This window comes from Quercus robur, chromosome 10 (assembly GCF_932294415.1).
Source record: "Quercus robur chromosome 10, dhQueRobu3.1, whole genome shotgun sequence".
Classification (NCBI taxonomy): domain Eukaryota; kingdom Viridiplantae; phylum Streptophyta; class Magnoliopsida; order Fagales; family Fagaceae; genus Quercus; species Quercus robur.
Window position 1 is genome coordinate 35701239 of NC_065543.1, and position 19245 is coordinate 35720483.

Consider the following 19245-nt stretch of genomic DNA (forward strand, 5'->3'; position numbering starts at 1 on the left):
CCTTTCAATATGAACTCTGAGATTGAGAGTCTGAAGTGAAAACTGAAGAGTGAAGAGACTCATTTGAGATAGTGAGACAGATATCAGATCTTTGATATCTAATTGTCACTGTTAGATTGGGTCTTGATTTTGGATTATAAGTTTATAACCGTTGATGATTCTCAAAAATAAAAGTTTATAACCATTGATTTAGAAATGGGTTATTGTGCCACTGAAATCAATCATATCAAATCACTGAGTGCTTAACTTCTACTCTCATCAACATTGTTGATTTTGAATTTTAATTTGAGTTAAACGGTTGATATGCATAGTGGGAATTGGTGTGAGAAAAAGTTAACTTTGGTCTTTGGTTTACATGTTTTCCTCTTTGAGTCTCAGATACTGAGACGTGTGGGCTGGCACTGCTGGGCTGCTCCTGCTGGCTTGTCAAATCATATTTTTTTGTATAAATAATTCAATTGGTTCGGGTTGTTCGGGTGAAATATTTTTAAACCCGAATCCAAACTGAATTATTCTGTTATTTCACTTGCCAACCCGTGACTAACTGTAGACTGAATTCGAAGCCGCCCTGGACCTTTGGTTCAGGTGGGCGGGTCGGTTGGTCTAGGTCATTGGACAGTCCTACATATTGTATACAATTACACAAAGTAAATAAAAAACTTAAAAAGTATCTGATCGAATGTTAAAGGAAAAAAAAGCTTTTTAGTTTTATTTATAAATTACCATTGAATTCAATGGCACCTAATTAGCAAAACGTTTTTGAATGTTTCTAATAGGGATGTTTATGATTTAAATCCCCTCATCTCTTTTTTTCTTTAAATTTATTTATAATTTAATAGTTACCAGAGTGAAGATTCTTAGTTTTTTAGATGATTATTTCAAAAAAAAAAAAAAAAAAAACCCTTAGAACATTTAAATGCGTAGCTTTCAAGCTATCTAGATGCTCATAAAGCATCCCATTATTGAAAGTCGCCCCTTTCGGAGATCCTATCAAAAGTAGTTCTTTTAATTTTTTTTTTAAAAAAAAAAAAAAGAAAAAGAAAATTTCTCTAAAGATCAAGGCTGTGTTTGAATTGACTGAAAATCATTTCTGAAAATTATTTTCCATAAAATCCACGCGTTTGGCAGCTACGGAAAATAGATTTTTCGGAAAATCATTTCCGTTTGACCAAAATTTACACTTGTTGACTCGGAAATCATTTTACATATTTGTTTTACCTTCAAACGATTTCCGTAGCTGTGAGAGAAACACATTCAACCAAAACACCTGAAACACACGACCAAACGCAGCGAGAGAGAGAGAGAGAGACCGATCCAGACACCGCGCCGATCGCGATCTCTCCGATCGCGATACCTCGCCGATCGCGATCTCTCCGATTGCGATCTCGCCGATCGCGATCGCGCCGATCGAGATCGCGATCTCACCGATTGTGATCTCGCCTTCGTTTGTCCGGATTTGATGATTTTTTTCTGGGCTTTGTTTGTGATTTGAGGAATGAATGATATTATGTATTCGTTTGGTAACCGAGAAAATGTGAGCAACAAGTAGAAAATGTGTTTTCTATGGTATTTTCAAGAACACAACCAAATATCAGAAAATATTTTCCGGAAATTTTTTTGAAATGCAACCAAACACATGAAAACATTTTCCTTTCCGGAAAATAGCATTTTCGGAAAATATCTATTTTCCGGAAATGCTTTTACACGAACCAAACACAGTCCAAGTCTGACATTTACGACATACTATCTTCCAAAAGAGTATAGTAGCTAGTCGTGGAGTGATTGGAGGGACCATATGAATTTCTCTCAACTCAGCTACTTAAATTTGTAACTAAGGATAAAAGAAAATGACAGATCTTTATGTTATGATATTTCAATGAATTGTAAGAATAAATTAAATATTTATTTTAGTATAGAGGTTTACTAAAATATATCTTAACAATTGTTTAATAGAGATTTTTTTTTGAAAGATAGTTTCAATCTATGGGTCTGTTCTTGATAATTGCGTTTTATTATCGACTAAAACATCAATTCGATTTGAAAAATACTAAGTCCATAATATTTTTATAACACTTTCACAACAAATTTTAAGTGATAGATTATTATTAGCGGTTACTGGTGGGCTGAAAAGTAATTTCAGTAGTTGATTCAAATTAGAACCAATAATAAATTAGCACCTATGATTTGTTATGAAAATTTTGTAAAAATATTGTAGATGTAACTCTTCTCATTGGTTTTTGGTGTAAGGGAGGGATTGATCCCCAAGTGGGGTTAATTGAAAAAGGAAACACTCATCTTTCTTAGTGTTCTATCCTCTCACATTCAAAGTAAGGTTTACTTATTAAATTTATGGCGGGGCTATTTATCCATACTTCGAAATTACTTAAGAATTTTTCTAAAATTCTCACCAGTAAAATTTTGTATCTTATATAAAATATACAATAAATAAAAAAACCTAAACGTTGAGTTGTTACAAGCATATATATTTTAATGGTAATAGACTAAGAAAGAGAGTAAAACAATAACTTGGAAGATGTCAAGGTCAGCTTAACAATCCTTCAATTCCTGAGGAATACAATTTTGCACTTAACCCTTAATATATACCAAACTTACCTTTCCATGAAGTCGCACGTAAACAATATTTTATTATTCAATTCACCACTCTCTTAAAGCTACAAGAATATTGTAATAGTGTTTGTTTGAATGATTCAATTTCAACCTGAAGTTGTAAATATTTTGAATTTCAGAGATGGCAATGGCATTTGAGCTTGTTTGAAGAACATTATTTTTATTACTATTTTTATTTTGAAATTTAAGTGAAGAAGAAAATTAAGAACTTCTACATTTCAGACTTTCAAAGGTCCAATAGCATCGTCTAGAGTCCTTAGTTGACTGCAGATATTCCATTGACTTTCGTATTTGTACTAAACTTGATTGGAATATAGACTTGGTTTGATGAACTTTCATGGTCGGGTCAACTTAAGGGTATGTTATGGGGCTTGTAAAGTTCTGCATCCAGAAGAAGAAGAAGAAGAAGAAGAAGAAGAAGAAAAACATGTAGAATCTAGCTGATGTGAAAAAATTTTGCATTTTCTTTTTCAAATAAAAACTGTATAATCTATTTGTAATTAGAATTTTTTAAGAGAATAATTGAAGTGCAATTTCTATAGTACATTAATTTTTTAATTAATTGAAACACATAATAATTATACATTGACCAATAATATAAAACAATGTGATCTTTTTACAGAAGAATTAAATTCAATACAATTATTTAAATTTAATTTTAAAAAGTTACACCTATGGTGGCGTTTGGGTATTGCATTTTCTGCGGTGCATCTTTTTTTTTTTTTGGACGCGCGTCTGGCATTATTCATTGTCCATGAACAGTGATTTTAGGCTTATAAACAGTGCCAAACGTGTAAACAGTAACTTTTTATTTATTTTTTTATTATTTTCAGTTTTCAGCAAAATAAATAGTATCCAAACGTACCCTATATAAGAAACTTATAAACTATACCTAAGTTTCATTATTTTTAAGAAACTTTTTTCTTTAAAGTTCCTAAAAAGATTAGTCTATTTTTCAGTAAGGGGGCCAGCCATATTTTTTGTGAGGCCTAAACTCTAATTAAGGGGAAATTCATATTTTTTGAGGGACCACAAATTTTAATTTTAACAAATAGAATTATTAAAGATTTCTTCAGTCGAGAAGGCGATGTTTTCTAACAAGAAGAAAAGAAGAAAACATCGTTCTCTGCAATACAAAGTCCAAATCCAACAGAAAATAATTTCGTTCTCTCCAACCCAAGCCCAATACACAACCCAAGCCGTCCATGTCCAATTTTACCCTTCGAGAGCCCTGTCCATTTTTAGGTCTACAAATTTTATTCATCTATTTTTAAATACTTTAAAATATATCAAAATAATGATAGTAAGTATAACATTTTCTAATTTAAGAACTCAGACCGGTAAAATTACCCTATCATCAATTCTAGAAGATCTCCATCATCATTAAACACCCCCACGATATAAATCTTCAGTTTGTAAATTTTTATTTATATATTTATAAATCAATTAAGAGATTCTACAAAAATGTGATATAAAACCCAAGATTTACTGTTACGTGCTTAGTTTTTATTTAATTTTATTATTTAAGATTTTATTTTTGTTATTAGGAGTTGGATAATCATAAAATAAATAGGATAAATAAACTTTATCTACTTGTTGTAGATAAAGATTAGAATTCTTTTGAATTTAAATGTTAGTTTCATCTTGTAAAGTCATCTATTTATATAGCTTTAATTTTATTATTTAAGATTTTATTTTTGTTATTAGGAGTTGGGTAATCAGATAATGAATAGGATAAACTGTTAGCTTAGTATTTGAATAAATATTATCTACTTGTTGTAGATAAAGATTAGAATTCTTATGAATTTAAATGTTAGCTTTATCTAGATTGTCTATTCAACCATCGGAAACTTTACCAATCGAGCTATAATTGGAACCCACAATATGGCTTGATGTTGATTAATAAAGGAAGATGAAAAATATTATTGTTGAATGAGTATTCACTTTGGAAGTCTGGACTCCCTCGAAGTAGTTTATCTATCAATTAGGAGGTCTTGGTTCCCTTGAAATAACCAACAAACTCAATTGGGATTGCATAGACAAATTGAAAGAGATACAATCTCTAGCAGTTTAAAGTATAAAAAAAATGCAAGAGATATGAAATCCTTGCATTGGCTAGATATGAACAAGAGACACCAACTAAAGAGAGTAGTGGGCAATGCACAACCAAAGAGAGGAATTTGGCTCTCTATGAACAAGAGAAGCTAACTAAGGAAAATGATGGGCAATGCAAACTCAAAGATAAGAAGGCCATGGGAGCTCCACAAAATCAAATTATTCAACCTTCACACTATTCAAGCATGCAACAACTTTTAAATTAGGTTAAAGATAGTTTTGCAGCACCAAATTGTTGGAAATATTTTAGTAAATAAATAAGTTTTGATACATAAATAATATCTCAAATAATTAGCAAGAACATAAAATAAAAAGGAGTTTAGAATAATCTCACAATGCTATAGAATCACGTTGCAAAAGCATTTTTCTTAAAGGTTGATTTGTACCACTCGGAGTAAAACTCGGTGCAATTAGTTTTCTTGGCCAAACAACCCCCCAGGATTAGACTATAGCATCAACCTTTGTGATGGATGCACTTCCACTCACGAAGGTTCAAGAACGACCCTCTATTACTTTTCCTTAAAACAAATATAACTTGTAGAAAAATATGTGGAAAAGAAAGATAGTAGAATTGTGAATATCTAAAAATATAGAGTAGTAAAAAAAAACTTATAAGAAAGGGTGTGATGATGGGTATTATATAGGATATTCATGACAATAATAACATATAGTTATTGGTAACTAATATCTATAAAAGCCTAATGGTTATATTATTCATTAATGCCCAACGGCTATTTTTCTCATAATTGCCAATTACTCATAAATTCCAAACGGCTAGAAAATAAATAATAATAAAAATGTTTGGAACACACACCCACACCAACACAAATAACTTTCCACCTCTGCAGATACCTAATCATAGGATCCTTTTAAGCCCAAGAAGTGTTCCAGTAGGTGAGAAGCAACTTAGGAAGATCGAGCTCTTATGCAGTAATCATTAAGGACAATGGCTAATTTCAAGGGAGGAGGAATGTTATGTGTTTAGTTTTTATTTAATTTTAATATTTAAGATTTTATTTTTGTTATTAGGAGTTGGGTAATAAGATAATAAATAGAATAAATTGTTAGCTTAGTATTTGAATAAATCTTATCTATTTATTGTAAATAAAGATTAGGTTTCTTTTGAATTTAAATATTAACTTTATCCTGTAAAGCCATCTATTTTTATATGATTTGATGTTGATTAATAAAGGAAGTTGAAAAATATTACTATTACGTGTGTGTTTGGCAAAAATTATTTTTGCCAATTTATTTTGTTATTCAGCTTATTTTTGCTACTATTCATGAGTCCCACTGCACTTTTTAATACTATTCATGGATCCTACGATATTATTTTAGCTAACTTTTACATTTATCTACGGTACTTTCAATAAAAAGTTTTCAGTTTCAGCAAAATAAGTAGATCCCAAACAGACTCTAAGTGAGTATTCATTTTGGAGGTTTGGACTCCCTCAAAGTAGTCTATTTATCTATTAAGAGGTCTTGGTTCCCTCGAAGCAACCAACAAACTCAATTGGGTTTGTAACATTTACACACTCCAATTCTAAGGTATCACATCATCATATCAACCCAAGTTTCACACTCTCTAATCCTCACATGCGGCATCATCATATCACATATTAAAGAATATGCACAACCACACCTAATTAATTCTAATGCCCATATGAAAATCCAACCAAATTTGAAGTTTATTGAGATATTATTAAATGTGATAAAAAATCTCTTATTAGATGATGTAAAACATGAGTTTTATACACACCGTTTGATTGATTGAACACCCCAAATCAAGGACAAACCCAGGTGGGGGCCCGGGCCCCATTGGGTCCAATTTTTTATTTTATTTTTTTTAAAGTTATAATATTTTTCATTGTTTTTGTTAGGCCCCTTTTACACAATAAGGCTAACTAGCTCACCCAAATAGCAACTATCCAACCAAAAAACTTAACAAAAATAATAAAAATATTCACAATGGTGATTGTATTTTAGTAATATATATATATATATATATATATATACCACCAAAGAACCAAAAAACCATTTGTTATTGGAGAAGCTAAAACTAAATTTTTTGCAACTTCAATAATAGTAAGTTGTTAAAAATAAAATACAATATTTTATTAAAATTATATCTCTTCCTTCAATTAAAAAACTCAAATTCTTTTGCTTCCTTTATTATTTTAATGAATTGTTTATATTATTTTAAATGAAGTTATAAAAAAAATACAACATTTGATATTGGGTGTATTGTAAAGTGAGGTGGTAAAATAGATAAAGTAATTTTTTAAGGAGCTAAATGTTAAAATTTTTAGCACCACTAATGTGAATGCTCTAACTTCAACCAAAAAAAAAAAAAAAAAAAATCCTAGCTAACCTAGTATTAGAAAAAGACATTATTTTGTTTTTGTTTGTCTTTGTTGATAAATAATTGCATCTTAATGTATTTAAAAACACTAATTTTGAGTATTAATAATTTTTTTAATACTATATAAATACTTAGTTAGAGTTTTTTTTTTTTTTTTTTCCTTCTTTATACTCCGATTTTCCTTAAAATCCTGGGTCTGTCCCTTCCCTGCCCCAAATAAATAAATAAATAAATATATATATATATATATATATATCTTCTTTTGTTAATTTGATTGAACACCTCCCAACTCCCAAGATATATATAAATCTTGGAAATTGTAAAATCTTTTATTTTTTTGAGGGAGATGGAAATTTGAACCCTAACTCACTATTCACGATTCAAAAGAGAGACTGAATCATTTTGAGAATTTCGTTTTGACAAGGAATTCGAAAGAGAATGAATCCTTTTATGGGAGGATCAAAGAAAAATGAGTCCAGACCTCCTGCATCTCCATAGAAAAAGAACCAATTGTTTGTAAAATCTAATTCGGACCAATTGTTAAACACCCCCACACGTTACAAATCTTTAATTATAGTTAGATTACTTTTTTTTTTCATGGATTGGTTTGGATTTTAGAACCTCTTAAAAAAATAAAGGAAAATAACTCTTACACATAAAGACTAGCACACAACTGTACACACATATTGTACACACATCTATAATATATTATATTATAAAAATTAGATCCCACAACTAAAAGATGCACACACCGTATACATATGCTTCTTTTAAAACAAAATCATAATTTCATTTTAAAACAAGTGTGGCTAGGGTGTGAGTAATAAGTAATAACCATTGCTCTCAAACAAATCTTAATATCTCTTATCCTGGCCCACCATCAACTCTCCTCCATTTGCATCAAGAGAGAATCTCACCCGTCCAACCTCCGTGCATTAAAATCGAAAACATCAAACATTTTGAGATTGATAAACCCAAGTTCCATACTTTCAAAGAAAATCTCACTATAAAACACAAAAGGGCATTTGAAGAAAGAAATTTAAAAACCCATGCAAGAAAACAAGAAAACCCGGTCTGGTTCGGTCCAGAAATCTTCCAAGCCGCTCAAGCTCAAGCTCCAGGAGCCGCATCCTTCACTTTACTCTGCAAGTACCCACCGTACTGAGTTGCATAGTCCTTGACATGAGACGCAGTGTCATAAATCCGGCTCCTCGCGTAGTCGAATCGGTCCGAACCGGGCGGGTGCATCCCACGGAAGTAGCGGTATATCCATGACAGACCGCCCACAAGGGCAACACCAAAGCCACACAGGGACACGAACGCTGCAGTTACAACAAAGAGGAATGCCCCAATGGGGAACCATATGGGGCTCGTGAAAAGGATTAATGGGGTGAAGAAGATGACGCCGAGAACTGTGGCGGTGACTGTGAGGCCAGCGAGGAGGAGCAAGATGGAGCCGGAGATGAGGAGGGATAGGAGGCCAACAAGCTGGGAGGAGTTTGGTGCATGGTCTTTGAGTGTACGTAGGAATGCAGAGGTGTTGGAGTTGGAGAAGGTGATGGAATGGTTTGGTTGGGGGGATCTTGGGGCTCTAGTATTCTGGGTTTCGGCTGAGTTTTGGTGGGGACGATCAGCCATGGTTAAGTACTTGAGGAATTGTGAGAGAGAGACAATGGGAGTGAGAAACGGAGAGGGTTTGAGAAAGAGAGAGAGAGAGAGAGAGGGTGTTAAAGAAGGGGAGGAGATGACTGGCACGTGTTTGGAGAGTTCTATTTTTAGAGACATGCAAGGGAACACGTGGAGGGTATTGGAGTTTTGACAAGTCCTAGATGTGAGTGTGGAGGACTGACTTTTTCTTTTGCGGTTCTTTCTGTAAGATTTGCTTTGAATAGTAAGAGTAAGAGAAATGCTGGTGGCACAAAAATAGCACCATTTGTGCCGTAACTTAACTATGGGATGAGTTGTAAATGGTAAAAATATTAAGGTAAGTTTAATTATGAAGAAATTATATAGTCTTCTGGTAGACTACATTATTTGTACACTATTTTACTAAAAGATTTTTATTTGTTTAAAATTGCTAAATCAATAATAAGTTTTTGTTTAAATTTTTTTTTTTAACTTGGTAATTTTAAACAAGGGTAAGTCTCTTAGTAGAATGGTGGATCGCATTACTTATCCACCATGTAGACCTTATAATTTCTCCTAATTGTGGGTATATTCTTACCACTCAACTCGCAATGTGCATGAGTTGTAGCACAAGTTATGCCATTTTATGTGGCACCATAATTACTCAAATAGTAAACTTATCCATTCCCATTAGAGTGTCCCTATCAAAATTATATCAATTCAAAATCAAATAATAATCATCACGTGGTAGAGAGTTTATTAACTTAGATCATTCCAATCCATCGCATTTTATCTCACTAAAAACCACTTTATTTATTTTACATGATAACTTTTTTACATCTCATTCTTTATTTTAGATTACATCACTTTAAAATAATTTATTTTTTACCCACACCAACAAAAACAACAAAACCCAAAACACCACCACACATGTCTAAATCTGCTGCCACCTCTACTACCAAGTCCAAAACCCAACACTAAACCCATCCTAGACCTAGCAACAGCTGTCATCAACAATCACAGTCATCGACGATTATCAAATCGAAAAACTCAAATCCAAGGGCGGAGCCATGTAGTGAGTTGGGGGGCCAAAAAATAAGAAATCCAATAATAGATAAAAATAGAACTCACTCAATTTTTTAAGGAGCTGACCACTCCAAGAACAAAGCTTCCACCCTCGCCGCCCCCCCCCCCCCCTCCTCCAACATGTTAGCCAAATTTGGCTCCCAAAATCCCAACTTTGCATTTGTTTTATCATTTTCCATTCCTCAATATCTCATATCTTTGTTTCCAAGAAAACAAGAGAGGCATTTTTGTAATAATAATAAAAAAAAGTGTAATGACATTTATAAACAAATCTTCCTTCCATGTGAATGTTTTCCCCTTTGTAGCTCCACTTTATATATATATTTTTTATTCTTTTCTTTTTTTTTCTCAATAAAACTAGTACCACACATTTTTACACATTTTATCACAATTGTTTTACATGATAGACTGTGAACGGTAGATAAAAAATGGTGATCTATGTGATAGTAATAGATAATCAATTACAATTTGTCAAATATAACAATTGTGGGAATAGACAGCCAATCATAGTTTGTCACATAGGGCAATTGTAGAAAAGTGTATGGTACATCATTATTGTTTTTATGTTGAAAATATTATTTTTCATTTTCTGAATTCTTAATACAATTTCTTCTCTTTCTCCACTTCATCTTTTTTTTCCTCTTTCACAATGCACTCTATGTAACTTTCGCATCTCATCTTTCTCATCTTCTTTTTATTTTTTTTTTACGGCCCCTCTCTAACTTTTTCGTCCTCCTCCTTCTTCTTCTTCTTCTTCTTCTTCTCTTATTAAATTTTTATTTATTTACACTCATCATTTTCTAACACTCTCAATCCTTCTCCTTTGTAAATCCACCGCTTTTCTCTAGTACTCACCATCAACAAAACCCACTTTTCATTTGGCTCGGAATTAATATGATAGTTTTACATCACCCCTCCCAAACACAAATTTCTAGCTCCACCCCTACCTAAATCTTAAAAGAAACTTACGGACTACCACTAGTGACCCACCCCAATCACCCATAAGCCCGACAACACCCACCCGACAACCCACGACTAATCACACCCACCCATATGTGACCCACACTGCCTAAATCCAACGACTCACAGTCACCAAAAATTTGATGAGAGAGACCTTTCAAATAGAAAGAGAGTGCAAAAGGGGGAAGGGACCCACAACTACCACAGATCTGTATCGCCGATAAAACCGATTTTTTAAGCCTAAAGAATCGGATTTTTTGTTAATTCCGTGAACCGCTAAAATCGGGGTTGGACCGCACGAACCGGTGAGAACCGTGTGGTCCAACCCCTTAGCAATTTTTTTTTTTACAATTTTATTTTGCTTAATTAAATTATCCATCTCTTACAAGGAATAAAAAAAATTATAATTAAAATCCTTCAAAGATATTCAAATTTACTTCAAAAATTAATCATAAATTTTAATGTTTTCATGGTTATTATTTTATTTTATTAACTTTCTTATTTAATTATTAAATATATGCTTGAAAATCATTAAATTTCCCTCACATATATAGATATATTGTCAATTTTGCTAGTTTTATAAATTTAATACCTATATTTAGGCTTTAATTAATTATTAAATTAATTATGACGTTATCACGGTTCGACCCCGGTTCGACCTCAAAAACCTTGAACCTCTCCCTTTTACGATTCAATGAACGGTCCGGGTCTGAAAACCTTACTTGGCACAAATAGAAAGAATTAAAAAAAAAAAAACTTTTAGATAATGCTACAATCTTGTGCAAATATGCATGATATTGTAGCATGTTGAAAAATCTAAATGCAAAATGCCTCATCGGATGTAATGGGTTTTTTTGTACATTTTGTGAACAATCATATCTATTTTGCATTCTTTGAGGGTTATATGCACACAATATAAATGACTGTATACTATATTACAACATTTTAAAAACTAAATATCAAAATCGAACATTTTAAAATTGAGGGGCCAAAATCAAACCAAGCCCATATTTGAAAATATAATTAAGGTAGGATCAAAATGTTAGGAAATTAATAGAAGCTGAAACAAGAAGAAAACCAAAACCAAAATGGATTGCCTATCAACACATAGAGTGCTCCAATTAGTAGTCCAATCCCACCTTGAAGTGCCAATCAACACTTGATGTTCCAACTTCCAATAACTCCCAAATTTTAGGTGAAGCCCATCCTAACTGCTGTACATTTGGGGGGAAATTTTGATTGGCTAGAATTGAGCTCATTACAATTGTAAGATTGATTAAAGCACATGTATTTTAGTTTGTTCAAGAGTTAGTTATACTTAATTAGGGTCAGTGGACATAAGAACACATTAATCACATGTACATATTCGTTAAAGCATATATATGCCCAATATTGTTGGGGTGGGGGATGAAGGGCCAAGGGTTAGGATTCAAGTATCCATGAGGAAATTTCACAAACATATACTTAGATTAGGTTTGAATAGAGTTTTTATCTTAAAAAAAAAAAAAAAAAAAAAGTGTAGCCAATAGGAATAAGGCAAGAGTGGTATTAATAGAACCATGTACTCATAATTTGGCATAATGAAGAATAAACATTTTGTTGCTTAGTTTATTCTCTCTCTAGTCTTTCTCTTGGGAGTAGAGACCCTTGAAGTGGTGTGTGTGTGTGTGTTTTGGACATGGTGACTCCTCGAAGCAAGTCACAACTCATACAACCATCAAAGCTTCATACAACCATCAGAGCTTCAAACAAACTCCACACAACTAAAACCTTAAAACCATCAACAAACACAAAAATCACCTTAAACCAAAGCCAAATCCAAACCCTTTGGCTGCAACACCTAAATTCTAACCCTTCTAATCCAAGAACCAACTTTAGACATCAAAGAGTCGGATCCTAACCCTAAACCAGGTTCCTAACACAAATTAATGTCTAAAACAAAAAATGAGTTTGGATGATTGGGAAAAGTACTACGCACCATAGTTCTCCAAACCGGACCGGACCGGGAGGTCGGACCGTGAAAACTGAGAACCGGGATGAAAATTGGTTTTTTAAGCATAAAGAACCGGATTTTTTGTTAATTCCGTGAACCGCTAAAACCGAGGTTGGACCATACAAACCGGTGAGAACCGTGTGGTCCAACCCCTAGGAATTTTTTTTTTTTTTTTTTTACAATTTTATTCTACTTAATTAAATTATCCATCTCTTACAAGGAATAAAAAAAATTATAATTAAGATCCTTCAAAGATATTCAACTTTACTTCAAAAATTAATCATAAATTTTAATGTTTTCATGGTTATTATTTTATTTTATTAACTTTCTTATTTAATTATTAAATATATGCTTGAAAATTATTAAATTTCCCTCACATATATAGATATATTGTCAATTTTGCTAGTTTTATAAATTTAATATTTATATTTAGGTTTTAATTAATTATTTAATTAATTATGACATCATCACGGTTCGACTCCGGTTCGACCTCGGTTCGACCTTAAAAATCTTGAACCTCTCCCTTTAACAGTTCAATGAACGGTCCGGGTCTGAAAACCTTGCTACGCACAACACTGCGTCCATCTCATGAAAATACCTCATTTTGTTTGATTCTTGGTGACTAATCAATAAAAATAGATTAAAACATTTTTTTTTTTCAAATTCAAGTATGAAATGTATCACTGTCATGTGTATGTACAAAGAATTAAAAAAAAAAAAAAAAAAGTAGGTAACACGGATGAGTTTACCAAAGTATGTGCATAAATTTTTTGGAAAAAACATAGTTTAGATTTTTAGATATCATTTTTGAAAACAAAGAGTGGCATTGAGTGGCCTCTACTCAAACTTCAAAAAATTCTGGTTGTATTTTCGCAGTGGAAATATAGCAGCATTATATTTTGCCTTATTTTTATGTCGGAAATTATGCACAATTTGTGTCATTGCACACAATATGATTGTTACTGCACTTCCACAATGAAATTTGCCTTATCTTCACCGTGAAAATTCCACATAACTTTGCGTTAGAAACTCTGAAGCGCACACCAGCAAATTCCTGAGTTAGTGTATGCGGCGTGCACCAGTAGCATTCTGTGTACATTGCACTGAAACATACCGATAACTTCTTCCTTGGTGCATGTCATAATGAGACCCAGCATCTCTGGTTGATGCAAGTAGGGGCAATCACATAAATGGATCAACGCACTAAATCTACTTTTGAGGTCACACGCATATGCTTGCAGCTTATGCCTTGGGTACATGTGTGGGATCACACTATCAATATATCCCCATCCAAAGGGATTGCCCTGCATCAGGTTATCGACTAGCAAATTTCAATGCTTTGTGATTCATGTTCATCTTTGATCTGATCTACGGCTTTTCGAATAAATATGATGTTACTTTTGGTTTTTCTTGAATTGATGCTACTCTATTGTTTTCCCCTCTTAGAATTAGTGGAGAGGGGCTTCATTCATACCCAGGCTTACACAAGAATCTTTACAAAACTACTCTTATCAATTAAAAGAAAAACTTCTATTTCAAATCAATGTGAAATTTACATATACAATGGTTTATGGGATAGGCATTTGTTGGTGATTACATGCAACTTAGCATCCATCCCTTAGCTTAAACATGTCATTTGGTCCATTATATATATATATATATAGAGAGAGAGAGAGAGAGAGAGAGAGAGAGAGAGAGAGAGAGAGAGAGAGAGAGAGAGAGAGAGAGAGAGAGAGAGAGAGAGAGAGAGAGAGAGAGAGAGTTGAGTTTAAGTTACACCTAGTGTAATTCTAAGTAATGTTACACCACCTAATAATTTGTTATTGAATTAATATTTTGAGAATCTAACCGTTAAATTACATATTTAATATGTTCTTAACATGTATGCCAATTTTCATATCAATCGGATGCTATTTACTATTTGATCTATAAACTCATTTTTTATACATTATTTTAAACTACAAAAATTTGAATTTTAATAATTGATTGATGACATGACTATTAATTTTTGATCACCATATATATATATATATATATATATAGAGAGAGAGAGAGAGAGAGAGAGAGAGAGAGAGAGAGAGAGAGAGAGAGAGGTTCAAGTTACATCTGGTGTAACTCTAAAGAGTTACATATTTTTTTAAATCATTGGATTTAAGTAGATCCAATGGTAAAAAAAAAAAAAAAACTATTATTAATGTTAATATTCTAATTCATCTCATTTATTATCCCTTATTTAATACTTATTTCTAAATCCAAAAAAAATTATAACACAACTATTGCTTTTAGTTGTTCTCTATCTCTACATTTCTCTCTCTAGAACACTCTCTCTTTTGTTGCATCTCATGCCCAAATGTTTATCATCATTAGCAGATTGTTACGAAAGTTAAAAAATAGATAAACATAGGGACAATACTCTACCAACAAAAACAAAAGTTAAAAACAAATATAAAAAACTCTGATTTTGAGGATAAATTTGATTTTTTAAGGGGCCATTACAATGACCAATGGCTTATTTCGAACTTTCTGCCTCAGAAACAAAAGGGTAAATTAGTTGATCTTCATAGCTACAACATTTAATGTTGTTGCAGCGGATCATGTCCAATTGTTTGTCATCATCAGCACATAGTTTACAAATTAATTTACACAAACATAATAACTTAAAGAACTTAAATCTACAAACAAAAACAAAAGAGAGGGAGAAACACTTTCTTAAAGAATAAAAAATAAAAAAAATCCAGAGAAGAGTGTTCTAGAGAGAGAAATGTAGAGATAGAGAACAACTAAAAGCAATAGTTGTGTTATAATTTTTTTTGAATTTAGAAATAAGCATGGAATGTATAAAATAAGGGATAATAAATGAGATGAATTAGAATATTAGCATTAATGAAGGTCTTTTTTTTACCGTTAGATTTACTTAAATCTAATGGTTTAAAAAACGTGTAACAAAGTTACACCAAGTGTAACTTGAACCCATCTCATATGTATATATATATATATATATATATATATTCGGGACAGGACAAGATGACTCTCATCATCTCTTCAGAGCTGGGGAAACTAGCACAGGGCAGAATGGGACAAGACAGGACATTATTGTCATCCCCAAATTAGTGTATGAAAAATGAAAAAAATTAAGTTCGAAAGTGAACTTTACAGAACCCTTTCTTTCTCAAATCTGTTACTATAAAGTATAAACTTTGCATGACATCATAAAATGGATTTGTTTTAGTGCCACACAAGTTAACAGGTACTTGATTAAACAAAAAAAGTTAAGCTGAGTACTTTCTAGCAGAAAGATAATCGAAATAGCACAAAGATAAAGAAGAGAGCAGCAACAATATTTACCAGTGCATGGCTCCTATCTCGGTTATCAAGAGGAAGCACTTCGGACATCATTGAATGCAGCTTGTCTCCAGGAACAATTTCAGTCCTTCCTACGTGCAAATTGATGCTATCATTGTTATTAAGTTCTTCAGTTGTACCACTTGAATGGCCATCCTTGACAATTGTAAGGGTTGCTGATGGAGGCTCATGTTTCACCCCCTCAATTTTATTGCTACAAATGGGGCCTGAGTTCATATTTGAGCTGTGGCCAAACCTTGCAGCACTAATTTCCTTTCCATCTAACATTCCTTCAACTGATTTTGGTGTACTTCGATATGTTGATTCCACTGATTTAACAGAATCATTAAATGAAACTCTCCTTGGACGCTGAAAAGTTGGTCTCTCGAGTGATTTATTTGAGTCATGCACTTCTATTTTCTCAGATAAGCTGCTGACTGGTGTGATACCTTCTGTCCTTCGCATTGGTGTATTTGATGGAATTATTGACAAAGAAAACCTGCGAAATAGGCCAGAGCTCAAAGAATTCCCTCTGGAGGACCAAGCCTGGGGATGCGATAGAACTGTGCTTGAATCATCCTTGCTTCTTCCCCACCTCTTGATGTTTTGAATTACACCGAGTCTCTTAGCACAGCTTCTTTGGCTACTTGAAGAGCTATCAATTGTGGTACTGACCATTTCATCACTTTCAGTTGAGGAGCTGGAAAAAATGCTGCCAAATCCAGGATCAGACATTACAGGTTTAGTTTTCTCATGAGATTTTTTGCTTGAATCCTTTCTGGAATCACATTTTGAGGTCTTTCCCAATTGCTTTTCTTGATTTTGAATTTCAAGCCTTAAGCAAGTGCGGATCCAGCGTTGATACACAAGTTCTTCAACCATATCAAATCTGTCACTCTGCAATCTTTCAACTCGTTCTTGAAGTTCTTTATTGGCATGTCTTAAAGTAATTACTTCCTCTTTGACTCCGGCTATTATCTTACTCTGCAACAGCACAAAAGGAAAGCATTAGTAATTTATTACTCTAGAAGAATTCTGAAGGTTTTTCCAATTCTCAGTCTTCCCGGATGCAGGATTTGTTATGAATTCAGATTAAACTGGGAGCAATATTTGGCTAAAATTCAAGTATAATTTGCTATAAATATTTCTGAGATGGTTTGAGGCAAGATACAGGTAGCCCCTTCCATTCCATTATATACAGAAAAAAAAACTGCTTTGATAATTTAGGTACATTCCAACTTGTGATATCATGTGAAGCATTGAAATATGATTAGAATTACATTCGCAAAAGCATATTGCTGTTATTGCTTTATGCAAAAATCATGCATAAAAATGAAATTTCTTTAAAATTCAGATAATTAAAGTGGTTCTTAAACATAAGATACTTGTACACACATAAATTTATGTACTGTAACTGATAGTAAAGGGCATGAATCTCATATGCAGACTAACTAAATAAAATACAGGATTTAAATTGTATCTACCTCTTTCATGTTGGAAAGAGCTGCTATTCTTTCTTTAGCAGCAATCAACTTAACTGCTAATTCCCTCTTTTCTAACTCAAGCTCTCTTTTCCTCCTCTGCATTTCTGCAATTTCTAGCTCAACATCTTTAACATCTTCAAGCTCCTTCTCAACAATGTTATCTCTAAAAGAGATTTCACCACTTTGAAAGCCGGAAACTTGCTCTTGGAGCACAATCAAACTTCCATTTACATTGCTTGCACTGGCATCCATCTTCTCTTGCAATCCCTTTAACATCTTCTTTGCCTTTTCTAGCTGCTTCTCTGCCACTAAACCCTGTTTGATTTCTTCATGAAGCTTCTTTCTCTCATCCTGCAATGAATCAGCAGCCATCTTTCGCATGTTAATCTCTGTGGTTTTGTCCTCTAATTGCCTTTGCAACTGGCCAATGTGTGATTGCCGTTCTTTAAGACCATAATATTCAAACAGTTTCCTTTCAAGGATCGCTTTCCTTTGCTCCAGTTCCTTCTCTAGACTCTGTAACAGCCCTTTCTCAATCACAATGCTCAATTCCTTGTCAGGTATCAGAAGCTTAAAATCCCCAGATCCTCTTTTCCTTGCCTTCAAGTTTTGTTTCATTTTATTTATGACCATTTTATTCTCTTCCTCCTCTTCATCCTGCAAAATGTAAAATTTGTTGTTAAATTCTTAAAATTTAACTAGTTAACTGCTTTTGTGTGCGTGTGTGTGTGTGTGTTCCACAGAGAGAGAGAGAGAGAGAGAGTAAACTAAAACCATGGAATATTCAAGTTTCTCTTCCTCCTTTTCTTCAATCTGTTGCTGTTTGAGGTCCGATTCATGGGCTTCTGAATTCATTAATGCATCATTGAAATAATAAGCCACTATTTTGTGGAAGCAGTAAAGAAGCATAAGAAAAATCATTATGCAATTGACAAATAAAAATCTATAAGCACCTGAAAGTTCAATTACAGTGTTCTGCTTCATGGACGATCCTATGTTTATCTGTGAAAATGAAAATGCAGCAACTGAAGCAACAACCAGGCAGCTTACTTTGACTATCATGTAGTGTTTTTGCTGAATCTGATTATCATGTAGTTGTGCACAGGTTAGAACAGATTAAAGCTGTACATGTACTGTGAAACTCTTTAAGTTTCCATGAGATTTCAGCTCATCAGCAAGTTGTGCCTGATTTTTGTCGGGACAGTGACATTAAAGACTTTCACTTCGAATGAAGCCAAAGAAGAAAAAAGTTAAAAGGGACTTTGATATAACGCCAAAGTTATTGAAAGGCCATGGTTTTGTTTGGATATCACATTTGCATGCAAATTAGTATGAGATATTTTTTTTTCCAAGATACTATGAGAATTTTTATACGTATCTAAATAAGCTATAATATTTTTATTCAGTGATTTAATAAGCTCTAATCTTACTATGATCTTGTATGATTTAGACACAACATATAAAATAGATATGTTAGTTGCAGAATCATATTATGGGTCAATGACCTGTCCAATTCCGAGAGAACAATGCTTTGCATTTTTGAGAAGACAAGCATGATATTTGCAAATTAAATTGGGAAGGAATGAATCTAAAGGATCATTAATGTTTGTGGTCCATATGTTAATGCAAATTATCCGCAACTTCACAAT

At 32.9% G+C, this 19245-nt stretch overlaps 2 protein-coding genes across 3 annotated transcripts; both read right to left on the reverse strand.

Moving 5' to 3' along the window:
- Positions 1 to 7838: 7838 nt before the first annotated feature.
- On the reverse strand, positions 7839 to 8835 carry LOC126703518 (oleosin G). Its single transcript, XM_050402473.1, has one exon. The coding sequence runs from the start codon at positions 8741 to 8743 to the stop codon at positions 8216 to 8218; it is 528 nt and encodes a 175-aa protein (XP_050258430.1). The 5' UTR covers positions 8744 to 8835; the 3' UTR covers positions 7839 to 8215.
- Positions 8836 to 15877: 7042 nt separating this feature from the next.
- Positions 15878 to 18764, reverse strand: LOC126702913 (protein CHUP1, chloroplastic-like). 2 transcript variants are annotated; one of them, XM_050401774.1, is made up of 4 exons: positions 18550 to 18764; positions 18371 to 18441; positions 17597 to 18253; positions 15878 to 17096 (listed from the first exon to the last, which is right to left on the reverse strand). In XM_050401774.1, exons 1-4 carry the CDS (start codon positions 18656 to 18658, stop codon positions 16056 to 16058), a joined length of 1878 nt encoding a protein of 625 aa, XP_050257731.1. In that variant the 5' UTR covers positions 18659 to 18764; the 3' UTR covers positions 15878 to 16055. The 2 variants fall into 2 exon arrangements, with proteins under 2 accessions (XP_050257731.1, XP_050257732.1); XM_050401775.1 differs by lacking the exon at positions 18371 to 18441 and having other exon boundaries at positions 18550 to 18709.
- Positions 18765 to 19245: the final 481 nt, after the last annotated feature.